This window comes from Vidua macroura, chromosome 1 (assembly GCF_024509145.1).
Source record: "Vidua macroura isolate BioBank_ID:100142 chromosome 1, ASM2450914v1, whole genome shotgun sequence".
NCBI classification, from domain to species: Eukaryota; Metazoa; Chordata; class Aves; order Passeriformes; family Viduidae; genus Vidua; species Vidua macroura.
The window spans coordinates 103,713,430-103,734,299 of NC_071571.1; the positions used below are offsets into that span (position 1 = coordinate 103,713,430).

Consider the following 20,870-nt stretch of genomic DNA (forward strand, 5'->3'; position numbering starts at 1 on the left):
AAAACCCAAAATACCTTCAAGCCTGCGGTCATCAGAGAAGAGAACATAAATTTAAATCTCTTCTATCCGCAAATAAGACTGAACATCACATACTGACAATGTTTTCACAAATCCAAGTGGAGAGAGTAATGAATGAAATTTGGAATAGGAAGAGAATTCCAGTGGTGTGACTGAAAAAAAGAATGCACATCTTGTACCACTAGCCAAGATGGCTGATAAACTATGTCTGTTATCTCCAACTTGAGCAACAGTATCAAGCACTAATGAAATAGTTCAGAAAATGTCTAGCAGTATATGCCAAGACCACTGGGCGAAAGCCAGTTTTAAAAGGAATTTGAAAGAACCTCCTTTATCTAGGTCGATGAACTCAATCTGGTATAAAGATCCAAATGGCAGGACTTAGATAAACTGAACATCCATCTTGAATTTGGGAGTCCTGCATTTGCCAGAGGAAACAAAGTGTAAAAGGTACTTCAGCCATGAATCTTAGATAATATGTAATCCACAACTCAGGGTGACACTGGTAAATCTACGGTGAAGAACACTGAAAGCCTTTCTTTCACAAGTGAATGATATCTATGGCTGATTGTGCATATCATACATTAGCACGTTTATTGCTACACTAATGATGAGTGCATATGTTCAGGTTTTGTTTATACTGCCACTTCTGAACATTCACTTTGTCTACTTCCTACCTCCCTTACTCAAAAATCAGGGAGGAAAACTTTCTCGACAACAACAACTTTTGAAGAGATTTGATATAAATACTTAGGTACATTATAGGTCCTTTAAAGACCTCATTGAAAGGGATGTGAAATACTGGGACATTCATCTGCAGTGCTTTTAAGTGTTATGGATATATTCATACTAAGTTATGAGACTAATTCAGAAAAAGTCCCCCAATGCTACAACCAGTGATTTTATCTACTGGTCTTTTGGTTTTGCCAAAAGGTGATAGTCACTTGAGGCTCAGTCTAAAAAAGCCAAAGCAGATGCTGAGCTGGCTGCAGGCAATCTTATCTCCCAGGAAATGGAGATCTATACACAGGAGGAAGTTCTAACCATGCCTAGCTAAAAACTAGAAAAAAAGAACAACTGGTAAATTTTAGGCTAGTGAATAGTTTAAAAACAATGGCCAGATTTTACATATTTCTGTGGGTGAAGTACTAAGGCAATGACCATATTACTAGAGTGAGTTTACTTCGGCACAATGCACAGGTTATTGCTATGGAACAAGGTCCAACTCCATGCAGTGCAAAAAATACATTAAATAATAGTATCACAACTATCTTTTAATATCAGTGAGCATAATATCGAGATCCTTTGTTTTGGGATACCTTTGCTTTTTCGCTCTCCTTCTCTCTAAATCTTTTTATAACAGATTTTGATTATTATATCTTTCAGTGAAAATACCTAAGTGTATCTTCCTTTTCTCTCTTACTAAGCCCTGTCTGCCTGTTTCTAGTACTACTTCAGATTCATTTTCATGTCACCCTTCTGTTTTCTTTTGGCCTTCCCCAACAACACCAAGTTTTGATTTCTTCTTTCAAAACTTTATAATCCCCAAACAAAGCCAAACCTTTGATTTGCAAAATATCCCTCACAGAAATCACCTGAGTATTCCACTTAAACAGATTCAGATGAAGCAGCATTTTAAGAACAGTACTGCTAATAAATGCTAGACAAACACATAATCTAATGTCGAAGAGAAACAAAGCAAAATAAAGACGAACCCGATGGCATCCCTTGACCCGAGGAAGGCTTCATTGGCGCATTCACCTGATCCCAGTTGAGATCATCATCATCTGACTGACTGTAGCCACAGGAACTGAGAGGCTCATCAAAAGTGCAGCACCCTGTTAAAGAAACACAAAGGTAAAAATTAAGGCATGCAGGTAACAGATTATGAATCTCCAAATCGTAATAACTGCAACATTACTCAATGTAGGCTGCGCCATTTTTAAACATCTTTTAATACAAATTACTATCTATTTACTAATCTTCATCTTCTGAGAGGGCATAAAAGTTTCTTCTCATGAAAACAAAATCCTAAGGGTAAAAAAGAGCAGATTTAGAACTGCAGACAAATTTTCTCTTATGATCCAATCACCAGGTATCAAAAACAAAAGCAGTAAAAATCAGAATATTAAAAGACATGATTAACATTCTTCAGGGAAAAAAAAATTGTCTGTGCCCAAGGACCTACATTTTAGAAGAAAACTCTTAAGGGTGGGAGCACCAGCTTTCATTCCTGTATCCTGGTTTCCAAGTAAGGGAAAACCTAGCTGCTCCCAGGTGTGCTGCACTGCGAACAGCTACCAGCATGGCTGTTTGTGGGATCAGTGCCTCTGGCACAACACAGCACATCTACCTCAAAATGACAATCTATGCTCAGTCTCACAATCTCTGAAAGAAAACAGTATTATTTCCTTTTTTTTTTCTCACTCTCTTCTAAGTAAATTACTCTTCTAAGTAAATTAGAAGAGAGTAACATGGTATAAAAACTCACACTCCCCCAGGCTGCGGTAGGGAAAAAATTAATGCCCCAAATTTAGAAGAATGGAGTTTAACATTATCCACAAGAAAATGGAAAAGCTTTACTTTTTTTTCCTGTGTTACAGAGGAAACTTCAGCTTTTTTATGCTGTTATCATCTAACAGGAGACTAACACAAGGTTACAAAATTCTGTTTTATTTGATGTTTCACTCCAGTGAAGAATGACATCTTTCCTATTTTGGAAAATAAATATCACTCTAGTCAGAGATATTTCTGTCCATATTAAAGGAAATTCTGCAGCTGTTCAAACAAAACTAAACTTTAGGGCTATTCATCATCTTTGCTATCTGTCCAAAGGCACAGTAGGCTTAGCCTTGCCAAGTCGTATTAAAATAGGAAACAGACAAAATCTAGCTTAAAAATTACTTTTAAAATCTGAATTTTCCTAGAGAACTATAAATGGCATTACAGAATATCATACTGTCCCTTTTTCACTAGGATAGAATTAATTTCTTCCCAGGGCTTAAAATCATGACACTTATCAAAAAGGAGAAGAGAAAATTCCACTACACCTGACAAATACCACCTAACTGAAGTCCAGCCTTCCTAATAACTAGGCCAAGTGTATATTTGAGATTCATAGCAAGAACTTTGCAAACATATAATCTTCAGCGGGAATTTTTTTATATGCAATCACTGAGAATTTTAATTTTTTCTTCTCTTAATTATGAGAATATTACATTGGCCTTTACAGACATACCATGTGTGCCCTGTCCTTGAATACAGGTCATCCTGTACTAGACTCTGTTCTAAAATACCTTTCTATAGGAAGTCTCCAATACATCTAAGTATATGAGGGAAATTTGCACATCTGGAAACTGCTTTTTTTCTGTACAAATTTAAGTGCATAAGATTCAATTAGATAATCCAATGGGAACAGAAAACCTATTAAAAAACTCACAACTCCAAACTCCAACATTTTGCCTCAGTGTTAACAAGAGATAGAAACTCTCTCTCTCTCCTGAAGTCAAAAAAAATCAGAAATACATGAGATTTTTATAGAGTATATTAAATAACATCTGCAACATTTCCAGTGGGAAGGCTTAGAAATTTAGGCAGTCATTTACACATTTTTTCTAGTACTTGAATTACTTGCATAAATATTACTTCAAACTTCATAAAATACACCACAAGCTAAGTTTCAGACATACAAGCTAAACATCAACTTTAACAGATATATTCGTACTTTTTTATAAAAATAAAAAAGAAAAGTAGTTTCCTTGCCAACGTACTGCTAATGATAATAGGACATAAATTTAAACACCAAGTTATGCAGTCGGCATTGTAGTCAAGCTTGGCAAAAAATATATACCCAAATGGAAGTTGGCATAAATCAGGGTTTACAATTCAAACTAAGACCAATGAATATATGGAATAGCTCCCACACTTTATTACATCAAACGTATCTCTAGTGGTAAGAGGACAAAATAGTACAAAGTGTTTTCTTTCTCAAATCCAGAAGCCCAGCCAAGCACTGCAAAACATCCAATACTGGGAAAAATGCAAAATGGTTAATAAAGGCTTCTACTATTCTCATGAATTAGGAAGATGTCAGAAACGTGGATAAATGGAATGACATTTCTATTTGTCTAGACATTTGCCTCTCAACACAGGATCCTTTCTCACTGCTTGTTTTTCTTCATTTTTTCTTGCAAGTCTATGGCTAAATCACACTCTCAGTATTTCTTTTTCCATCTTTGCCATTTACATCCTTTGTTGTATTGCTATTACTATAACTTCATCAAAATGGGTATCAAATCTTCATGTCTGTTACAAGAAGAGTTTGAAAGAAACTTCTGAACTCCTTCAATTCCTAAGCACCTTCCACCCACAACTAATAAAGTTCAGCAAGTATCACTACAAGTAATCAAGCTGAACAGCCACCTATCCAGAGAACTGACCAGCATACATTAGATCTTTAATAGCACAGATGTCAAGCCATGTTTCTTTCTGCAGTGAGACACTGAGGATGAAGATGAATACTAATAAAGGCTTTGCACAGCCATGACTTTAAAGTCTTTTGAAGATTAAAATAGCATACATGACATATATAGGTGTTGGAAATAAAGTCAAGCTTGTAACACAGAACATCTTAGTGGAACAAAACAAACAACAAAAAACCCGCTTATCCAAATCAGCCAATAAACAGTTACTGTAAATTAAGAGTTATCGAAGATTCTAGTGGCTTACAACCAACTCCAGGAAGTTCTGCCTCTCACATTTGACCACACTAGAAGATGAAGTTCTTGAGAAATGGGTCATTAACTTTTGAGAAACCCCTGCATTTGCCTCTGCTGGAGTCCTCCTGGCTGCTACTGCACTGCTTCGTCTATTTTCTAGTCATGCTTCTCTTACTGTGCAAGGTTTTCAGCTCATGAAATGGACCCATCACATCAACAAGGACTGGTAAAATCTGAGCAATTATCAGGTCTTTAATGTCTCTCATCATTGCGTTGTTTTGAAACACGAGCCACTGCCAAGACAGGCCGCTGTTTATAATTCACCAGCTCACTTGAGAAATCTGCTCAGTTTTTGCTACTAGAATTGATAATAATAATCAAAATACATATTGGCTGTTACACAGTTTAATCAAGCAAAGCAATTTCCCTGCCTGTTATACTGACATCACAGTTTGAATGGCCAAACTGTATTTTAAAGGATGAACTCTATGCTGACTGAAATATTTATAAGTAAAACAGAAGATACATATCCCATTAAGATTCTTTGGCTTGTGCTGCATTTTATAGGTATTTTTAGATTCCTAAGGGGAACTGAATTGACAAATGCACAAGATACAACACAGTCTATTACAGCCTATGGTTCTTTCAACTGCAATTATCCATTTAACCATCATGAACCCAGTTCAATATAACTACGCCATTGTCTGAATGTAGTCCTTTTTGGATACTTCAATTTTAGCTGGCTAAATTACTTCAGATCTTGAAAATTTTATGAGCTTAAACAAGGAATATAATTTAAGATGAAAGCAACCAATTAAAGTAAAAGGGATAAAGAATGTACTGTATTTTTCCTAATTTGAATAAATTTTTATTCAAACTATTTTGTGTTTTAAAGACTCTTGACATGTGTTAGATAGCATTCTCAAAGAATACCTTAGCAAACAGTAGGACACTACAAATCCTTTAAGTGACAAAAAGTAACGTAGGAAAAAAAGCTCTAATTACACTGGGCACTGCTTTATTTCTGTTGATTATGATATACTTCAGGCATCTCAAATCAATATGTACTGTCCATCAAAAATTTGCTGCCAAGTGTACGAGTGCTAAAGCTAGTAAAATTCTTATGAGTGTCAGTGCTAGCACCAGAAGGGAACATAAGTGCATACCAGAACTGATGCAATGGTCCTGCTTTGGGGTGAAATCAATTTTTTCTTTGCGGCAAAGCCATATGGCTTCTGATCTGCCACAGTACCATGAATTCTGCTGCAGAATACGTGCATCGCATCCAGAAGATAAATTTATTGAATCCCCCATTTTCCTAGTATTCTTCTTTATCTCATTTTAAAAGTATTCTGAATTCTGCTGTCTCTGTTATTTTTGGTTTCATACTGGACATGGGGTTATGTCAATTAACTCTAAGTGCAATGCAGCTATAATTTGAAATAAAAATTAAAATGTTGATATCTGATCTGAAAGTTGGGATGCCTAGACCACATTTCCTATCAGGAGGCTTGGATATTGCAGGGAAAAGATTAATCTCCTGTTAAGGCAATTTATCTTCCCTTTCTGTCTACAGCAAAGAAGAAGCCTCTGCCCAAACCAACAACATTGCATTCCTCAACTGACTGCATTCCCTCCTGTCCTCATGAACGTGCCTGCATCCAAGAGCAATGGACCAAGCACATCACCAGGTCAACATACCAAGGCAAATGAAAACTGAAATAACTAAAAAACCTTGACAAACTACAGTTGTTAAGATTGTGAATGAGTCAGCTTATCCTGAAGGGTTACTGCTCAGGACAATCATCCTATCTAGACACTCTGATGACAACAGAAAGTGATCTGAGAAACGCAGCATCAGGAAAAAAGCTGACAAACCATCCCATCTGAGAATAACCAATTTCTCCTCTGGGAGAAGATAAGAAGTCATAAAGAGAAAAATAAGCCATTCTCAATTATAAATTCACTAACAGAGAAAGCAACAGTGGGAATAAATGTACAATTTTAAACATTAAATAAATTGAACTTCTGCCTCTAAACCTATACCACAGGTCTGGTCTGCTGTATAATTTTTACTATAGATGGGGTGATGTCAGAAATTGCCTAGTTCAAAACCATTTGCTTCTCTGAAAGCAATAAATGGTTGAGCCAATAAAGGTTCATGTAAACTAACTTCAGCTAGGTAAATGGATGGTTTAAAGAACTTATTAGAAACTGAGCACAGTGGTCTGCTAGATTCTACTTTGTGTGTAGATTCTCAGCAAAAAAAAAGCTCTACCTGCCCTTTCAAATGTGTTACAGTATTACATGTTGAAAGAGCTTTCCAGACATGCTAGCTCAGAGATAGCCAGTAAAATAAACTCTTCTCTGTGTGCCTCCAAAGCACACACAGAGATGCCATGTATCTGCTGTGACAAACATGCACCTAAAATTCTTATCCAGGCTTTACAAGTGAGCTTTCAACAGTGGGTAGTCTATTTTAAAATTGAACATTTATTTTCTCTCAAAATATTCCAAGGTTTGGTTTTTGGTTTTTTTTTTTTTTTTTCCTACCAAAGACAAGTGTTCAGAGCTCTAAAATAATTCTGTAATCTATATTACTGGTCAGGGAGCCTGAAAATCCATGTGCTGCATAAAGCTAATCTCATTTAAAACAGTATCTACCTTTTGTCAAGTCTACATATGTATGGGAGTGAGAGAGAAGAGCAAAAGGAAACAGACTTTACAATTAGAGACCTTTTCTGATTGTGGTTGTGTTCAGAAGGGGTTTTGAAAAAGGTAGAGAATAGAAGAATTGTCTGAAAAAATCTCATGAGCCAGAGCAAAGACCACAATGTAAAAGTATGTATTTAGGAACTAAGAAAGGCTGATATTAATTCTGTCCCTAAGGGATAAAGATATACAAAAATTATATAAAACTGCGCAAAGACTTGTGGAGAAGGTGGTACAAGAATGCTAGAGAATTCCAAATTTATGGACACAATTGCAGTAGTACCACAGGTGATGACATGACAGCATACCAAAAAAAAATTCAGCTAAATGCTTAAAGCTATTATTTAAGAGTCCTCAAAACTTCACCACACATTCCTAAAACATTTACAGTTGTTCTCCCTGTTCTCCCTCCACTTACCTGACAGAAACTGAATCAACGTAAATGTTGTCAAAAATGTTTCAGTTTTGGTGACACAGGATAATGTAGAAAAGTTGAATTTTATGGAAAGCATATTTGTCAGTTCTAATTTCCCCCAGAAAGCTGCCATGCTTAGGCAAATAAAATGGGTTTTAACAATTACATTTTCCTAATAGATACTGAGAATAATTCAGAATTTGGGTTCCTGGACTTTAGTGAAAAGCCCTGAAAAACATTTCCTCTCAGAATGTGCATTTGAACTCCTTTGAGCTACCAAAACACAGAAAAAGAAACCACTCACCAAAGCAAGACAATTAATAAAGGATCTTAAAATAAAATTCATTTATCTTGTGTAAGCAAATAAAATCTGTGTGTTTGTGCCATTTTTATATCAGTGAATATTTATGAGACCCATGGGAAAATGGGTGCACATTAATATTCTATGAGCAAACTTACTTGTGGCATTATTTAATGGCAGGGTGTTCGATTTCACAATATTAGTGAGAGCTTTTCTTAATGTATGGCATCAATTATACAGGCAAGTGCACATACATGCTTACATACACAAATTATAGCCCTGCTGCAGTTGTCATTAGTTAGGACATCTACCAAGAGAAATATCTGAGTGTTCAATCCCATAAAGAGCGAGCAGGATTATGTAGAAATGTATTATGGATACTCTGTTTTAAGAAGTACTATTAAAACAAGCATATTTGCAGAAGTCATCAGATTTTATGCTTTAGTTAAAGGGAGGATATCATGCTGGGTGTTAAAAATAACAGCTCTTCTTTCAGTTTGACATGAGTTAATAGCAAGAGACATTTCTTGTATGAATAACTGCTATGGATAAATTTTAGTGGCTGTTGGGGGGAGGGGGTTGGTGGGATTTTTTTGTTTGTTTTCTTTTTTTTTTTTTTGGTATATGTATTGTTGTCCTTTTAAATTACTATTTTAATGCCTAAATCAAAATCTAAATTAGCAAATTTATTTTACTTTACAAATGCATGTTATGATAACTTTCTTAAAAAAGCCTTACCAAGAAAAGCTCCATGTGAGAAGTACTTTGGAAAGACTTTCCAAGAACAACTAAAAGTATAAATTTGTAACATCTTTTTAAGCTACAGATGTATACACCTTATTAAAAAGATCACACTGGACATACCAGTTGCAAAAGGGAGACAGGTGATTTACATCTTTATTGGAGCTGAGTAAATGTGATGAAATTCTGGACTGTGGTCAGAACCACTACAAAAATTAATAAATAAAAGGCAGATTTCTCATATGTTTTGCATTTTGTTTATCACAAATACATGACAAAAATTTGCTTCAAAATGCAAAAAATCTCTTGTATAAACAGCCTGAAACATTTCAGCATAAAGCTTTGACCTACAAATAACTAACAAAAGGAACCTTCTCCACATACTTAAAACAGAATTAAAAATTCAAATTATATTCTGGCAGTGGAATAAGCCTACTGAGAAAAACAAAAATGCAACTGCACACCACCTATTTCATACAGTTTATACCATATGATTTATTTAATTTATTTTTATAGCTACCACCCAGGAGTGCACAGAACCCCTTTATTAAACATGTAAAAGCATTCAGTCAGTCCTGGCTGGCAAAGAAAGCAGATGCTATGGAACAGAGATATGGGAGATAAATATGGGAGAATTCTTTTCCCCATTTACTTGAAATAGAGACTAGTAAGGATGTGATCAGGAGGGTGGGATGCACACAGTGAGTTCACATATACAGAAGGTAACAATTAGGCATACTTTCATTTGACACCATGCAGCACCTCTTAAAGGATTTGACATGACACCTGTGTTTTGGAAATCTACAGTAAAACCCACAACGATGTCTCTGTACTCTTTTCTAGGGAAGAAAAGGAAGAGGGGTGATTTTCAGTGCAGCTCCTGGACCACACTGCCCCTTCCAACTGTGACTTTGAAGCAGCAGTCTGCAGCACTTCACCCTTCTGTCAGCTGAGGGACAAGGTACATAGGGATCTCTCTTCCACTCGGCATCTATTTGTGGTTTCTTAGATTGGTAACAGATGCTGCCCCTATTAATTTAATTATTATGTGGAATGCCTCTAACCTTCTCACATTCAGATTTTATTGCAATTTTATCTTCACTTCTCTTTTCAGTATACTGAGGAGAGATCTATCACCAAAATATGCCCAAGCATGTGCAGATGCAAGGAAAGAGAAAAACCTAAACACAGTAAGAAATTACTAATTTGGTCTCACTCTTTCTTGGTTTCATTTACTCTTACAGCGCTACCAAGACCTAAAGGCAAAATCCAAAGTTGTTTCATTAGGTGAAGTGCTACCCTAACAAAGGGTAAACTCAAGAATCACTCACCAGTAAACTCTCAATATGGTATTTATGAGGGATATAAACAGTTGTGCTGATCTGTTGAAGATAAGCAAATTCCAGCAAAATAAGACAGCTGTCTACTTTCAGTAGTTTCATATGAATTCCAGTTTTTTAACTGATTATCCTCAAAACTGCTTAGTCCTTTTTATTTCACCTCACCCAAGCATCCCAGCATCTTTATAACTCACTAAAACAGCACAGAAAGATTCACCCAGGGAAGAGGAGAGAAGAGGAGGGAAAGGCATTTGGAAAGCATCACAAAACTGTACAAGTGGAAAACAATACAGAACTGCACAGACAATATTAAAAAAAAAAACATATATAATGGAAAGTCTGAAGCGAAATAAAATGCAATTCATAAGGAAGGAAAAAACCAGGGTGAGGAGAACTACTCTTTTTTTTCCATCCCAGCTGGAAGGAAGAGCCTTGCAGCCAAAACTGATCATAATACAGAGTCTGCTTATCTCAACACTCTATTTAAAACACAGTATAACCTAAGAAACATACAGTCATCAAAACTGTGATTATAAGACAACACCAGACCGTTTCTCTCTAACATCTGTTCAGGAAACACCATATTAGATTTTCAGTTTGTCATGAAGAGAAACCTTTTCCTGCTACATCCATCTTAGGGCTGTGGGGAGATACAGCCTAATAAAAGACAGTCAAAACACCTTTTCCACAACCAGCCTGCTAGCCATTCAACTCACAAAGCCATTAAATTTCTGATCCCAGTGGAATCTGTTTTTCACTAAGGCACTTCTTAATAACTTCAAAAAACAGCACTTCTTTCTTAAAATTACTAAAAATCCAGCACCTTCATTCTTAGTTAGAAATTGTGCTATTCAATTCCCCCCACAAAGCTTTTCCCCATGTTATAATGGATAGGCAGGAATTAATGGATTTGAATGGAGGCAAACATAAGTAACAAACTGAGCAGCCATTGGTCTTTTGTCTGTGGTTGTGCCAAGAGCCACACAAGTTTTCACCAAACAAAGAGTGATCAGCTCCATTTCATGCTATGAGACTACGAAAAAAGGACTATGTTGCTTCAACATATTTATCACATAAATTTAGAATTCAGATTGAGCCAAAGGACACTTGTTCTGACTGAAGAAACCAAATCAACGTGTTACTTTCCAGGTCAACATGGCTTTGTTCATTCCTTGTCTTCCTGCATTAGGTAAATGGACACACATTGACAAACAATCCTTATGTTCTTGCAGGCTAATCAAAAACTGTGTAACTGTATTTGTTAACAGCACAGATTATATCTGAATAAAAAGCAGATAAGAAGCTACATTCTGATTTTAAAGCACAATCTAATGTTTTTCTAAAATAAATAAATACAAGAGTGTAGAACAGTTCAAAGTCTTGATTAGGTAAAAGCCATCTCTAAGGCAGTGGACCCACTGCAAACTTTAAGATACCATAGCTGAACTGCTATTACAGATAGAATATCCTGAAGGGTAGCCCCAAGACTCATTTCTCCCCCAGATTTCACAGTTTTTACAGGCAGTAAATACTGCCTCTGAAGTTATCAGATAGTAGGACTGAAGACAACCTGTTTTATCAAAATTCAATTTTGATAGCTGAGAGATTAACTATTACTTCATCCTACTATCAGGACATTCCGAGCTGAGTAATTTTTTGGGCTTGCTTTTTTTTTCCTCCCTTGATCTTGTCAAAAAACTACTATAACATGCTATTTATCTCTATATAAAGGGACTTCTTTGAGAAACCTGACAGCATTCTTTTCATCTGCCAGTTGAGCTTTTAAAATGTATCTTCACCTTTAAACTCTTCAAGCTAAAAAACACAAGTGTACTTGAAGCTCAATCATCCTCCCTGGTGCTATACTCATTTTTAATGAGCCTCTTGTCTTTACGTCTCCCAGCAGACTCCACAAAGCAATCTCAGGTGCTGTGAAACCAATGCTTGATGCTCCTCCAAACCTCTGTCTTTTTGAGCCTGAAATCTTCCTGCTAAACCCATATGGGATTGATGGGCCATTTCAGTCAAACCCAATTTCACTTATTTATCACAAGCCTCTACTTCGAAACTCTGCTGTGGATTGCTTGTAGTCACAATCTGTTTCCAGCTTTGAACTTTAAAAAGGATTTAAGCAGTCAATCTCATATCATTATAAATCCAACATGCATTACTTGTGTATTGATTGTGAGAAAATAGAAGTTTGAAGCTTGATTTCAGGGCTAATCTTTCCATTTGCTTGATGAGTTCTGCAGTTGTTAGAGACACTTAATGCATCCTGTTATACTACAGCATATTAAGCTCAGCTGAAAAATACAGTCTATTTACAACACAGCTCTAGCTTTAAGTAAAGAACAAAGGCAGTGTTAGTTTTGCTAGTCTCAAGAGGTTTTTCAGCGATGTCACAATTAAAAACAGAAAAAAAACCCTAAACACTTCTATGTACTAATAATGTTCAGATTCATTTTATAAATCTTCCTCATATATCAGAAGTTTACATTCTACTTCATCGACGGGTAGAGCAAAATAAAAAATAGAACACATTGGTACTCATTTTTGTCCTTACTAAAGTACTTTGCTAATGGTATTTTTCCCTATAAATTTTGAGTAAAATAGTTTATCATCTAATTAAACAAGCTGCTTATGTTCTGACTTCTAATGTGTGCACTGAGACGTCTGAGAACAAATGCCATAAAAGAATTTTATGTAGATCAAACTTTAAATCAGACACTGAAGCCCCTGCAGCCCCTGTCCTGCCTGCTAACCTAAGAATCCTGCCACTCTTTTTTTTTCTTTCTTTCTAATATCTCTGGGTTTTCCTTCAGGTGAGAAAGGCTGTTACCATTCTTGGTTTTCTTCTTAAAGTCCCCAAGTATGAATTTTCCATGCAGCTACTGTGAAGTGCTACGGACTTTAGTTGGCTGATACAAGCATTATTTCTACAACCATTGATACAGCTCTAGTCGATCATTAATTCAGGAAAATATTCATCTCTAGATTAGTTACTGCTGTCATTACGACTCTGTGACCGGATGAAGGAGAGCAGGACCTCCGCCTGGAGGTTTTTACCTGTGCTGCCCTGTGAATTAACCTGTAGGAGGTGACACAGCGATGAAGCAGTCAAAAACCTCCAGCAGGCAACTTCATCACATGGGTAATTAGTTCACTACATCAATAATGCCTCCAGTCATTAGCAGCACTACAGCTGAATCCCAGGTCTGCTTGCTAAATTCAGATAGCACAACAGGCTTTAACTGTGCTATAGGTATAAATAACTTTCTATTTTTAAATGCAGATAGCTACTGCTTTTTTTCCCTTGGTTTTAGTCATTATCTCTTGCAGTAAATGATACTTTATTTCATTCGTCACATCTATAACCTTCTTTCAGAAGCAGAAAATTCATTAATTTTAGAATCCTCTAGTATTTTCACAAGGTCTCATCAACTACAAGAGAGACCCACATTTGACACTGCTGAAAACATTACTACTGCAACACTGACATGTCCAAGCTTAGATGACCCAAGGAGCAAACTCCTGACCTCCCACAAAGCAGAATAGGGCACTATCACTACACTACCCAGATAAAATAATTACTTTCAATTCTTGCCTATAAAAGGATTAAGTCAGTAGTAAACTAACTTAAATGTTGAACTGTAACAAAAAGAAAAATTTGGGCCACTCAAATCTTCAATCTGATTTCCAACCTTGCTGAAACCATTTCAGGTTTGTGTGTGAGTGACTGTAATCACCTGAGTATGAGCAACTCCAAAAAACTGTCAGGTTGATTCAAATTCTTTTTTACTTTCCACTAATTTTTGTGCCTGATGAAAGGGATGTTTCTTCCAGGTTGTAATGCTGGAACAAGCATCTCTGATCCTTTGTGAAAAGCATCTGATATTCCTGGGACACCACTATGTTACACTGGGAAGGTCATGCCCTCTCAGTTGCCAAAGTTTGCTTCAGGATAGGGATAAAAATAAAAATAACTACATGTATGCTCATGTCTCCATACAGTATAGATCAGGGCAGTGTGATTGATTTATGACAGATGAGGCTAGCTCAGAGGTCTTAGACTCAATTACTTGAAAGTACTGATACAATATTGCCATTACTTGTTATATATGGTATATATACATACATTTTTATGCATGTTTTCAAGTATCTGTCTTGATTTACCTTTAATCATTTATTAGCCTTTAAAACACTTGAGCTTCCAGGGCAATTTTCACATTTTTTCAAATGCATTTCACTTAAACATTTAAAAATCTTTATTAAACTTGTACTTGGTCTCGGTATCTGAAGTAGCAAAGAGTTAATCAGATGGTAAGAACTGTGTGTCAAGTGACAACAACCAAATAGTTCCTGAGTATTTGTAAGGCTGGAGACTCCACAACCATCACAGGCAATCTGTGGCAGACTTTTGTCACATCTTTCAGTTTCCTGATGTTCAGAGGGAATCTCCTGTATTTCAAGCTGTGCCCATTGCCTCTGCTCCCGTCACCGGGCACCACTGAATAGAGCCTGGCTCTGTCCTCTTTGCACCATCCCTTCAGATATTTATAGACATTGATAAGCTCTGTCGGAGCCTTCTCTTTCCCAGGCTGTGCAGTTCTAGCACTCTCAGCCTCTTATTATAGAGACATACTCCAGTCCACCATCTTTGTGGCTCTTCACTGGATGTTCTTCATGTCTCTCTTGTACTCTTGCCCAGAACTGGGCCCACCACTCCAGGTTTGGCCTCACCAGTGCTGAGCAGAGAGGAAGGATCATCACCCCAGACTTGCTGGCAATACTCCTCCTAATGCAATCCAGGATACCACTGGCCTCTACTGCAAGGGCCTATTGTTGGCTCACGGTCTGTCCGGTGTTCACCTTGATCCATACGGCCTTTCATGTAAGGCTGCTCTCCAGCTGGTCAGATGCCAGCCTGTACTGATGTCAGGGATAATTCCTCCCCAGGTGCAAGACTTTGCATTTTGCTGAACAGTTCTTTAGTGTATCAGCCACCCCTTCCAGTTTTGTGTCACCTGCAAACCTGCTGAGGGTGTGCTCTGCCCCTTCACCCAGATCATTAATGAACGTGCTAAACAGGACTGGACCCCTCAAGTCTATCACCAGTCACCTGCCCCTAACTAAGACTACGTGCCACTCACCATCGCCCTTTGGGTCTGGCTGCTCACACAGTTTTCTGCCTGTCCACTGTCTGCTCATTCAGCCTATACTCTATCAGCTTCTCTGTGAGTTACTGCAGTCAAGGTGGACAATATGTGGTGGTCTCTTCTCATCTATCAGGCCAGCCATTTCATCATAGCTGGTTATTAAGTTGGTTAAGAAGGTCATCATGTTGGTCACTTCCCCTTGGTGAGTTATGATGACTCCTCCTGATCTTCTTGTCCTTCATATGCCTGAAAACAGTTTACAGAATTAGTTGCTCCATCACCTTCCGAGGTGAGGCTGACCTGTCTGTTGTTTCCCGGATCCTTTTACTTGCTCTTTTTGACATTTGTTTTCCTCTAGCTCTCAGGCACCTCTCCCAGTTGCCATGATCTTTGAAAGGGTATGAAGAATGGCCTTGTAATGACATCACTAGCTCTCTCTCATGCATCCCATTAGGTCCACAGGTCCAAAGGAACATCCATTTAACTCTCCAATTTTACCAAAAATTAATTCACTTTATTCTCAGCCTGAATTGAGGTCTGCCTCAATTATTAAACAGCAGTTCTCTACAGCATGTTTCCAAACCTAGATCAAATCTTGTAAATACAATTTGCTGAATACATTCTAGATGTAAGGAATTTCAAAGGTGAGCTCCAAAGACTTAATGGCTCAGAATAGTTCTTCTGAGCTTTCTTGAGTTTGTGGTCATTCATGAGTTGAGATATTGCATGAGCTAGATCAAGTATTCCAATGGCATAATAACAATGCTAAGTGTTCCTCCTGTTTCAGATACTTCTGATCACACATCACAAATCATGGCTTCCATGTCTTTCTCAATCACTGTCTCCTTGATAATGTTTCTTGAGGCTGGAAGCACGTGTCATTTCTGTGTCAGAATATACAGTTCCACCTTACTAGATTACTTATCTCTCCTCTGATCATTACTTACCATGGCACTAAACCTGTTGTCATCCACATGCTTTTATCAGTAATGACTCTGTATTTCTTCTTCATCACTAATAAAAAGGTTAAACATCATCAGATTTAAAATTAATCCTCAAAGGACCTCCACATACTCGACACTGATTACCTATTAACCATTCTTCTAAAAGACATTTGATGTACACTGATGATTCTGTACCATTACAATTTCTAAATCAATGTCACATGGCACCAAATCAAGTATTTTACAAATATTAAATGTCACATAACCCTGAAAAGTTAAACTTGTTAACTCAAAACATCACGTTCTCCTGAGAAAAGATCCATCTCTCAGAACTTTGTATTGAGTGAAATTACCCAAAGAAGAAATACAGATACGTAACACAGTTTATTCCCAGGCAGCCATGCTACACTGCAGCAAATTAATGTCTGTTTGACAGACTTGGTCATCCTATTCACCTTTTTACTGCTTTGTCTTACGAATTTCAAACGATTCCTGACTTACTTTTTAATACACATCCATCTCTCTTTCCCTGCCTTCCTCCACTTCCTCTCGATTTTTGTAACCTATTTTACTCTTCCTCCTGTCTTAACAAGCATACACCAAACAATTCTATTATTGCAATTAGTAATATTCTGCATATATTTTCTTCTACTTCTTCCAAATCCATATTAGTTCTGCTTCCAGAGTAATTGCCAATGAATTGTGAGGAAAAAATGTCTTATTCTCATGATAAACAAGGACACAAACATAGCTTCACAGTTTTATGATGCTAAACTGCCATGGTATGTAAACTGCCAACAACAGCAGTAGGGACAATATCAGGCAATTCCTAATCTATAAAGGAGTTCTAAATTGTGAAGCAAGGAAATTCTTTCACAGATCTATCCTTTCTTAAAAAAAATAAACAAGAAAACAAACCAGAAAACCCCAAGACTTAAACATAAAAACAGCCAGACTTTTTTATATAGAACCTGCCACTCCAAAACCTGCTATGAAATTAGCAAATAAAGCCATACATTCAGAGTAGTGATGCAAAACAACCACCTATTGCAGAAAATATCCTCACAATCAGTGAAGTCACTGCTCTTTTTAAATAGCTCCACTAAGATGGATTGAGACTTTCAAGAACACACACACACACCTTTTCACACAACTTGTTTTATTCACAATGGTAAAAAAATTGTGACATAACTCACCTGTGTGTTCTGGGAAAGCTGGTATTTTATTTAGAAAGGCATTGATTTGCAAATAACAGGGCTAAAGAAAAAGAGCTAAAGCAAGCTAAATAAAGGACTAAACAGATGTTCATGGAGACAGGGAATTCTGCGCATGAGAACTTGCTGGGAAAAAAAATTATATTAAGTTTTTGTTCTTTAAAATTTAGATGAGTACTTGCAAGATGAATGGCCAGCTTCACTGTTTTTAATAGTTTCTATACCTTAGAAGGTTATTTTATTGATGTAAAATTTAAACCATGGTTGACAAAATGCACCTCTGCTTCTCCACAGTTGTGAAAGTACTACAAAATAATGGATCTCCTTCCTGCAGAAAACTGCCTCATTTACAAGATGAGTGTCCCGCATTTTATGCATACATTACATTCAGACATATTTTCCCATGTTCCTTGGCAGTTTTTAGTTTTTTCCTTTCTCCCTGTAGCCTCAGGTAAGCCTGAGAGCAGCCAAGAATTAATTTAACAATCAGAATGAGACAAAATTTGTATTTCTTATTTTTCTTACTCTTTCTGGCACATTTACCTTCCAATTTTTTAGGGAAGTATTTTAGTCTAGCTTCAAATTCATGAATAATGTAGACTTATTTAAGGTAAATGCCGTACTAATACTATAGTAATTTTCCTCCACTGATTTGCAGCAATAGATCTGTTCTTCAGTGCCAAAGGACTAGTGGCATATATCCATACTCCAATCCCTTCACCTTTTTTTGGTTTTGAGGGGGAAGCTGTTTTGTTTTGTAATGATTTGTTTTCCCAAAATAAGCATACTGAAGAAATGGCCTATTCAGTCCATCCTTGTAACCAACCATACTTCAGAGCCAGGTAGATGCAGGACATGGGAGTAATGGGGATGTTGCACATTGACTCAGCTGCCCTCTGATCACATCCTTCCTTGCTAAGAGAAGGCACTAGAGTCTCATTCTGTGCCTGCTTGCTGTTGATCATAAGACTTGTATATCTACAATGCCCAAACTCTGGCATTTTATTTGTAGGGAACTATTCCCTGTGTTACAATATCCTCAGCATTATGAGGTGCAACTGTCACCCATGAAATGTGACAAGAAACGAAACTTGAAATCTTTTTTGGTAAAGCAAAACATGGTCACTATGAAGGTCCACACCCAACAGACAAACAAAAAATAAAGATGGCTTCACTATTTTAAAAAGGACCACTATCACATTGATATATACATGAAGAGAGTTTCAAGATAACATCTCAAATTAACACCGCTGCAGCAGTTCTCACAGATGGCAGATCAACAACAGCTTCTGTACTGTAAATCCTTTACTAAAAACTGTAAATCCTCGCCTTTAACTCTCTTGTAATCATCTTTGTTCATCTTTCACTACATTGCCAAAAGCCCCTAATTAGTATCATCTTAGGCTGCCTTTCACTGCTCCTCAGCCTAATCATTTGACTAATTACTAGCACATAATCTCAGTGTCAGGTTAGAAGATGTTTTTTGAATGAAGGTAAGCATATGGAAGAAGTCCCTTAACTGGGGGGCATGGAAGATAGCCTGTGTTCAGCTTCAAGACGATCCTGAGTAGCAGGTAGGCAAAACTATCTAGCTAAGAGCTTGGCTTAAGGAAAGGAGAGGGGAAGAAAGATGCAGACACAGCCAACAGCAAATTCACTAACACAATAATCCATAAAGGCCAACAGCAAGAAGCTTTTACTGGAGAAGGGAAAGATTGCAGTCTGAACATTCATTCTAGCATGATAGCAGGGTATGTGACTTTGGATTTTCAATGAGTTATACAAAGGAATACTGGCAAATTCTGCAGTAACTAATGGAGGAGGGGAGGAAAGCATACAGATGTGTTTCTTTGCGAAGGAAAGAAATTAACACATCTGATTTAAGGACTATATTGAAAGGACCAGGAGATAGTAAGCACGGATAACAGAAAAGAAAGTATCAGGGATGTACCCTAAAAAAAGCAACCAGAATAATTAACCAAGGAGCATGGGAAAAGCAGAAACAAGAGTGCAGAGAACAACACTTAAAGAGTGCCCTGTCCCCCAACTCAGTGAACACTGATGTAACACCTCAGCATAATATATGCACTAAAGAGTAAGGAGATAATGCAGGGAAGAGGAAAAGGACAGGATTAGGAAAGGAATCTGTTCAAAACTCTTCTGCAGAGCACAGACCTCACACCCATCCTGTTACACTGACCAGAGCCACAGATGTGGATTCATAGTACAGCCAGACTCTCCAAGTTGATGCTATAGGTCTGATGGAAGCCACATTCCAATAGTTAGTCTGACACCCCTTAAATTGTAGTATTTCAGAGCTTGCTATGGTAAACAGAGGATGAAGACTTTACTCTGTAGTTGGCAACAGTGCTGCAACACATCAATCCACAGAGTTCCTCCAGACTTGGGTTATGTCCAACAGCAAGCACATCCCACCCTGCGGAGTCACTACCAGGCACTGCTGTTCCTCCATCCCCTCAGTAATTCTACCCATCTCTGGTAGGCCCCTTCACAAACAGAGATGTGGTCCAGAAGCAAATGCTCACTCTAAATCATCACATGCCAAGGCCTGGAAATCAGAGTTAGCGCACCATAATTTGTTTCCCATGGAAGTCTTTTGTGGAGTACCATTACACAGGACAAAAACCAACCAAACAAACAAACCCCCACAAACCAACAAACAAAGACAAAAACAAAACAAAAAACCCAAAAAAACTCCAATAATTTTCCTCTTTATTTAACTTGTTTCTTAAACTATCATACAGGCTACATATTGATCTTAACAAGGGAAGGAAAAACTGAGAGACCTGCTGCACCTAAGGGCTAAATAGTCTCAGGACTGCACTAGAATTTACCTGCCCTTTACTTTGGACACAGCTGCCTGGTAAGAAAATCAGCTCCCTGACAGCCCTGGCCCCCCACCATATAATCCAGTGAACAAGCAGTACTTGTACTTCTAAAGGGCAATCATAGCATGGCTTCCTATTTAGGGTTGGTTGCTGCTATTTATGTCTCTATGCAAGTTTGTTTTTAAAACAGCTTTGAAAAATCTCTAGTTTATATTAAATGTTTTGTAACACATGTCAAAACTGCAAGTCACTGAACAGTAGCAGAAAGCTGACAGAGAAGATGCAACTTGCTCAGTACAATTCTCTGAATCTGCTAAGCCAAAAGTTGTTTAATACGATTTATCACACCCCGGAGTGTAGTTAAATAATTGTGATGGATGGCAGCATGTCTTCGTCTTTTCCATTTGTTAAATTATGATAGATGAATTATGCACATTAGTGAATTTCAATGAATTCTTTCTG

General features: G+C 37.3%; 1 protein-coding gene across 6 annotated transcripts in view; it reads right to left on the minus strand.

Moving 5' to 3' along the window:
* Positions 1 to 20,870, minus strand: part of PTPRM (protein tyrosine phosphatase receptor type M) — a 445,383-nt gene that overhangs the window by 342,943 nt on the left and 81,570 nt on the right. For all 6 annotated transcript variants that reach the window (XM_053979855.1, XM_053979842.1, XM_053979831.1 and 3 more), the window contains exon 2: positions 1,734 to 1,856. In XM_053979855.1, the coding sequence (XP_053835830.1) occupies positions 1,734 to 1,856 (123 nt within the window). The remainder of the gene's footprint in view (positions 1 to 1,733; positions 1,857 to 20,870) is intronic.